The sequence below is a fragment of the Rhinolophus sinicus genome, linkage group LG04 (genome assembly GCF_036562045.2).
Source record: "Rhinolophus sinicus isolate RSC01 linkage group LG04, ASM3656204v1, whole genome shotgun sequence".
NCBI classification, from domain to species: domain Eukaryota; kingdom Metazoa; phylum Chordata; class Mammalia; order Chiroptera; family Rhinolophidae; genus Rhinolophus; species Rhinolophus sinicus.
Window position 1 is genome coordinate 37,415,311 of NC_133754.1, and position 7,113 is coordinate 37,422,423.

At 40.8% G+C, this 7,113-nt stretch overlaps 1 protein-coding gene across 1 annotated transcript; it reads right to left on the reverse strand.

The window, feature by feature from the left end:
* Positions 1-2,596: 2,596 nt before the first annotated feature.
* Positions 2,597-4,850, reverse strand: LOC141571245 (endogenous retrovirus group K member 18 Env polyprotein-like). Its single transcript, XM_074331493.1, has 2 exons — positions 2,718-4,850; positions 2,597-2,635 (listed from the first exon to the last, which is right to left on the reverse strand). Exons 1-2 carry the CDS (start codon positions 4,848-4,850, stop codon positions 2,597-2,599), a joined length of 2,172 nt encoding a protein of 723 aa, XP_074187594.1.
* Positions 4,851-7,113: the final 2,263 nt, after the last annotated feature.

A 7,113-nucleotide genomic window follows, 5' to 3' on the forward strand; every position in this document is an offset into this window, starting at 1 on the left:
CTGGTCATGAGTCCTCACCTTGGAAACGAATACAACTGCCTTGAAAATAAAACTAAGCACAGAATGGTAATTCTATAGAGCAAGGGAATTTAAAACTGTGTGTGAGTTGAAAAGCTTATGAGTAAAGGTACATTAATCTGCCAAGATCTCAGTGTTGTGTTAAATCCCTAACTTTCAGCCCTGGAGATCTCAGGAGACTGTTGTAGACTTTAATCAAAAGAACATTTTGCAGTTTGGTTTAAAAGGTCAAACTTGCTAACTTACCTTATGCGATGGTAGTTTAGTAATGGTCTAGTAACTTGGCTTGTGGATTATCATGACCCAGATCATTTTGTGGCAATAGAAAATTGATGTGAATACTTTTGGCCTTACTCAACCATTAAAAAAGCATTAACCAGGGTTTTGTGTCAAACAGAGAAAGCCTACTCACAGAAAGAAAGTCTAAGAAGTTACAAGTAGAACAGATCGAAGAATATTAAAACTTTTCTTTTTCATAAACATCTGAATGTAGTTCAAAATGTAAACATCAGGCTGCTTCATAAAGAATGAAACATAAAAAGGTTATGAAAAAAAGGCAGAAGGTCCTCAGTATGCATTTGGCTACTGTGTCTGTATCCCTATTAGTCCTGAATATGGGTATGTTCCACAAGATGGGAAAAGATAAAAGGGGGGGGGGGAGGTCTCTCACATCTCCACTCTTTCCATATCTAAAATGAGCTTATCATAGCTACTTCAGGCAGAGGTGGATGTTAGAGTTGTCTAATTAAATAGACAATTAATGGAAATGTTGGTACAACAAAACCAATGGAAATGCTTTAATGAAAAATGTTCTCAGAAATTGAATTGGTAAGGGAGCAATTGTGGGTCAGACACTTTTGAACACATTGCATATATGAAGACAGAAAACATAACATCTAAATTATCTATATAACTCACAATGCCCAGTTTTCTTAGTTTTCTTGACGGATATTACTAATAGTTCAGCACTAAGACCATTACGTAATCATGGCATTGTTGAATTCAGGTTAATTTAATTCTTTGCAATACTATCTGTGAAAACAATGTACTTTTAAAATGTAGTAGGTTTCAATAACAGCAGCTACATAATATTTGCTTTTCATAAAAACCTAGAATATAGAGATGGATAACTATGTTAGATAAATACACTGTGATAGTTTTAAAACTGTATCCACAAATTTAGATACTGCTATCCTTAAGAGATGGAAATCAATTCCCCTCCACTTAACTGGTTTTAATGACTCATTTCTAGAGAATTAAATATGACATAAGTGATAGGATGCCACTTCTGAATTAGATTCTAAAAAGACTGTAGTGTCCACTCTCTCAATCTCTCTACCTTTTTCCTCCAACCTCTCCCTTGAAATACTTGCTCTGGGGGAAGCTTGCTCCATATTTAGAGACTATTCTAGGAGCTTATGGAGAAGTGCATATGACAAAAAAATGAGGCTTGTCAGATTTCACCGGACATGGGAAGCAGGAACTTTCCCAGTCAAACCCTGTAAAGATTACATCTTATGTTGACCATGAAAAGATCAACAGCTTGAAAGCAAGCCCATGGGAGACCATGGGCAAGAATTTTCCAACTAAGCTGTTTTTGGATTCCTGAATCATGGAAAACTGTGAGAAAATAAGCATTAGCTTTTACAAGCTACTGATTGAGGTAACTTGTCATGCAGGAAAAGGTTAACTTATACCCAAATGCAATTAGGTTCAAACTAATACTGAATATATATTCATATTTATATAATTTCCACAGACCATGCCTATGTGAATGAAAAGCAAATACAAAAGTTCTGACAATTAATTTTGCATATTTGCTGTTGCGTCCTGCACAATACAAGCAGTGGGAAAGCGAGGGAGGCGGCAGGAGCTAAATTCTATTATAGAAATAAAGAGACCAGAGACACTGAATGCAAAGAAACCACAGAGGACCAAGGGACTCACAGCCTCAAGAGACTGGAGCCCCGAATCGGGTCGTCGTGGGTATTTATTGCTTTTTTACAATAGGCATCACATGATTCTGGGCAGGGTCTGTAAAACTCTTACACCACTAATACAATTAGCATGTTCCCAATATCCAATCATATTGTCCCAAAGCAACCTGTGCATGCTGTCCCCATGTGAACAAGGTGCGGTGTATACAATCCCTGGGGGAGCAGGCCTCTCATGGCCATCATCCCATGAGCCAAGCGGGGCGTGAGATGGTTTCACTCAATTAATCATTCCTTAGCACAATAGAGTGCTGGTCACTTGAAGCAGGAGTCAGCAGCTCCCAGGAAACATTGGAGGAGGGGCATCCCTCCTAGTTTCAAAGGCTAACTCATGGGGGTCCCTGGGGTCCCGTCTGGCTTAAGTCGTCCCTCCCTTGAGGAAACTTACTCGTCTTTGACCGCAGACCCAGCATACTGGGACCAAGAGAGGAGACCTATAAAACTCAACCCTTAAGAGGGACAACCGGCAACCCTCTTTCCCTAAGGAAAGGATGGTAGGGACAAGCGGCTAGGCTGCTGTGTGACAACACCTCCCCCTTTTTGTTTTTGTAATGTGAGAAAAACAGACCGTGCCGTTTCTTCATTCAATGCCTTTCGGAGGGAGGCATGTCCGCATCCGAAGACTAAACAAAACAAACAGAATACAATAATCAGTGTTACAATAACACCAATAAACCCACCACCCAGGTTTTTTATCCATTTAACCGGATTCAAGGAGGACAATCCATCCGAAGCAGCTGACAAAACATCTTCCCCAGGTAAAAGTTGAAGCTTAGCACTAGACATTTGATCAACCTCTTGTTGTAATTGTACAATATTTACAGTGAGATTAGGCATGTGCCCCAAAAGATGAGCACGAACATCATTCCAAGGAGTACGAGTTTGATTATAATCAAAAGGGGTTACACAATAAGTGGTTACATTCCAATCACATTTAAGAGAAATCATAGTACGTAAATTTTCTAACTGATCACCAAGAGAAACTACTGTTGTTTCTAAATCTACTAATCTGACATTAATTTCTTCATCTATCTTAACCTGTTGATTCCAAGTTTTACTAGCATTTTCATGCCATTGTTGTACAAATTCAGTAGTTTGAACAGTTTGGTGTAATGCGACACCAGAAACAGCAGCAGCCGTGGTTACAGCAATTTTTCCCATTAGAGCAGCAATTAACAATCCAATAAACCTTTTTGCTCGATGGACAACCTTATGAAGCAATTGAAGAACAATATGAACAGTAGGAGATCCCTCCCACACTCTAGGGGCTCGGACAGGAATCCATAGACCCCGTCTTTTTCTTAAAATCATAATTTTATCTTCTGAGGAATTATAAATGGAGGAATCTATACAAGTATACAAACGACAATGAAAACATTCAACAAGGCTAAGGGAATTTTCTATAGTAAATTTTCCAATCAGAAAAACATAAGGCAATTTAAGGCAAGCTTGTAAATTAAGCTTTTGAGATTTTATAAAATTAAAGGTGTACTGTCTATTATTATCCTTGGTTAAATTTCCATTCCAAATGCCAATAGGCGCTAAAGCCAAGGCCACCTTCCACAAGGTCTTTTGCACTGGACCCCTAATGGGAGTAATCATTTTTAACTGAGGTGGGGCCAGAACTTTATCTATCCAATAAATGGACAGATCATAAGGAAATTTAACTATTTTTGGAAATCTTCCTAACACTAATTTGTCTTTAAGAGATTGGGGCTCAGAGCACCTTCCTGAAGAGCAGGTGTGCATAGCGATCCCAAAAGGTCCCCAATCAACAATTGTACCTATGGAATTTCGAGCTAGCACTCTATCAAAACTTCCTCTACATTCTTCCCAGTGAATACGGGAACTATTGGCTGCCCACTTTTCTTGAGGACAAGTAGAAATGGGAGGAGGATACAGATGGGTACTCAACCCTTCAGTCTGAAATCCTTTTCCTGAAAGCATGAACAAGTCCCTATAGGACTCAGTCCCTTCACCCTTAGGGGTGACCCACACTTGATCCTTTACCGGAATACAAGGAGGGACAGGACCAATGCAAAGAGGAGGATAAACAAATCCCAAGGCAGTTGTTTTGGTGAGATTAAATTCTCTGCCTTCTTCATCAGGAAATTCTGGACCTCTCTGATCCTCTGGTCCTGGGAACCAGGAGCTATCATTTATATAAATCAGAGGAGGCGCATCATTCCAAGTTACAGGTGTCAGCAATGGAGGATTGGGACCATAAGCCCAATATGTGAAGTTTTCTGCTTTAACACCCATGGGAAGGAACCTTACAGCCGTGAGAATAGCCATCGTGGAGATAAGCATGTTGGAGGCTGTTCTCGGCATTCCTAACACTATAAGATTTCTCTCTGCCTCTCGGGACAATTTCTTAATCTGCTTCCAAGTAGGCAGCGGGTTACGTCTCGGAGGAGCTCTAAGAATCCGGATACGTGGAACCCTCGGCTGCGATGTCTCAGATGATGAAGATGCCTCACTGGGAGGAGATGCCGGCGGCGGATACGTCTGGCCTGATGGACATCTCGACTGCGGAACCACCACAGGGGCTGGAGGAGCCGGGGAGGTCGGAGCCTGATGACGGGGGCCCATGAAGCGATTCATCCACCGGTAGGGGTCGCTCGGTGCCACGTATCGGTGGGTCGCGTACACCTGGGTCAGCGGTGGAGATCCCATCCGGCGAGTGATGATCACATTCGGCGGAGGAACAGCATCCAAGGTTTGGACCAGCGTGTTGATTGTCATGTTCTGCGAGGGATCGGACTCCATGATAAGGCTTAATGCACCGGCTTGGCACCCACAGAGGACGTTCTTTTGATCCTGGAGAAATACAAGCATAACCTCGTCCCCATGTTAACAGAGTCCCTAAATGCCATTGATTGGTCTGGATATCCTTCCACCAAATGGGCACATCTTCCAAAGCCTTAGGGCTATGGAGATTATTAAAATGTCTTTCTGCAGCTGTGTGTCCAAGATGAGGCTCCATATTATTAGAGCCAGAAAAATTTTAAAAATTCAAAGTGAACATAGCTTTGGCTAATTGCACCTGGAGGATCCTTGTCTCCCCCTTTTTGTTTTTGTAATTGTTTCTTTAAAGTACAATTAGCTCGCTCCACAATGGCTTGACCTTTAGGATTATAAGGAATTCCAGTGGTATGGTGAATATTCCACTGTTCACAAAATTTGGTAAATTTATTGCTAGTATAAGCAGGACCGTTATCTGTTTTAATGGCTTTGGGAAGTCCCATAACAGAAAAACAAATTAACAAGTGCCTGCAAGCGTGTCCTGCAGTTTCACCACTCTGAACGGTTGTAGTGATATATCCAGAAGATGTGTCAATTGTGACATGTACAAATGACAATTTCCCAAATGAAGGAACTTGGGTTACATCCATCTGCCAAATATCATTGGGTACTAAACCTCGGGGATTAACCCCTTCTGGGCATTCTTGAGGAGCAGTAAGAATCTGGCAAGTTGGGCAAGTTTGAACAATATGCTTGGCCTGTTTACAGGTAATTGGGAACCGAGCCCGAAGACCTGCAGCATTGGCATGAGTCAAAGAATGGAATATTGGTTGCCTCGGTAACTAATACATTAGCAACCAAAGAATCAGCAATGGCATTGCCACGCGTCAAAGGTCCCGGGAGGGGAGTATGAGCGCGTATATGAGTGATGAAAAATGGATGTTGTCTATTTCTAACTACTTGTTGGAGTTGGTTAAAAAGAAACTGGAGAGACGGATTAGAGTTGTTAGACAGAAGTGCCGTCTCTATGTTTTGTACTGTATGTACAACATAAGCAGAATCAGAGACAATATTCAAAGGCTCACCACACTCCCGCAGAGCAGTTAAAACTGCAACTAATTCTGCTTTCTGGGCTGAGGTACAATTAGTCTGAATAACCTGTTGGTCAACTTCACTAACAATAGCAGCTTTGCCATTACTGGACCCATCAGTAAAAACTGTCCTCCCTTGGGAAATAGGAACTGAACTGAACCTTTTCGGGAGAATCCAACTAGTTTTTAATAGAAACTGAAACAATTTATGTTTAGGATAATGGTTATCAATTATGCCGAAATATCCACAAACAGCAATTTGCCAAACTTCAGAATGAATATTTAAATGATTTATTTGTTGTTTTTTAAAGGGAACTATTATCTTATTGGCTTCTATTCCATTTAAATGAAGAACTCTGGTTCGAGCTCGAGAAACAAGTTCTGAAATTAACTCTAAGTATGTTGGAAGAGATTTAACAAAATTATTAGGCAGAAACAACCACTCCACAAGGTCATTTTGTTGGACAATAACTGCGGTTGGTGAATGAGGAGTGGGAAAAATTAAAATTTGTAAGGGTTGAGAGGGATCTATGCGCTGAACCTGAGCTTCTTGAATTTTCTTTTCTACTAATTCCAACTCCTGACAAGCCTGAGGAGTTAAAGTACGGGGACTATTTAATTGAGAAGGACCCCGTAAAAGACTAAACAAATTATTCAGCGCATAAGTTGGGATTCCCAGAGTGGGACGTAACCAATTAATATCTCCCAACAATTTTTGTAAATCATTTAAAGTGGAAATTTGATCTCTTCTGATCTGTACCTTTTGAGGTTTAATCGTCTGTCTATCCAAGATAGCTCCCAAATATTTGATGGGAGTTGTAGTTTGAATTTCATCAGGAGCAATGCAGAGTCCTGCCATCTCACGTTGCTCTTGCAACAGTTTGAAACAATCTGCAAGGACTGCTGGAGAAGACGCAGCACAGAGAATGTCATCCATATAATGAATGATATAACAGGCTGGAAATTTCTCTCTGACCGGAGCAACAGCTCTAGCCACATAAAATTGACAAATGGTAGGGCTATTTAGCATTCCCTGAGGGAGTGCTTTCCACTGATACCTCTTGATTGGCTCTTTATTATTTAAAGATGGTATTGAAAATGCAAATTTAGGGCAATCCTCAGGATGTAAAGGAATTGAATAAAAGCAATCTTGTAGGTCTATGACCACCAATGGCCAATTCTTTGGAATCATGGATGGCTGAGGAAGGCCAGGTTGAAGTGGACCCATGGGTTCAATTAAAGAATTAACTACTCTTAAATCTGTG

What these genes read in the sequence shown, in the direction of transcription:
- LOC141571245 (XM_074331493.1), bottom strand. Translation starts at nt 4,850, where the DNA reads ATGCTTGTATTTCTCCAGGATCAAAAGAACGTCCTCTGTGGGTGCCAA. An exon ending in GATTGTCCTCCTTGAATCCG is followed by an intron (nt 2,636 to 2,717) that starts GTTAAATGGATA and finishes TGTTTTGTTTAG; the next exon opens with TCTTCGGATGCGGACATGCC.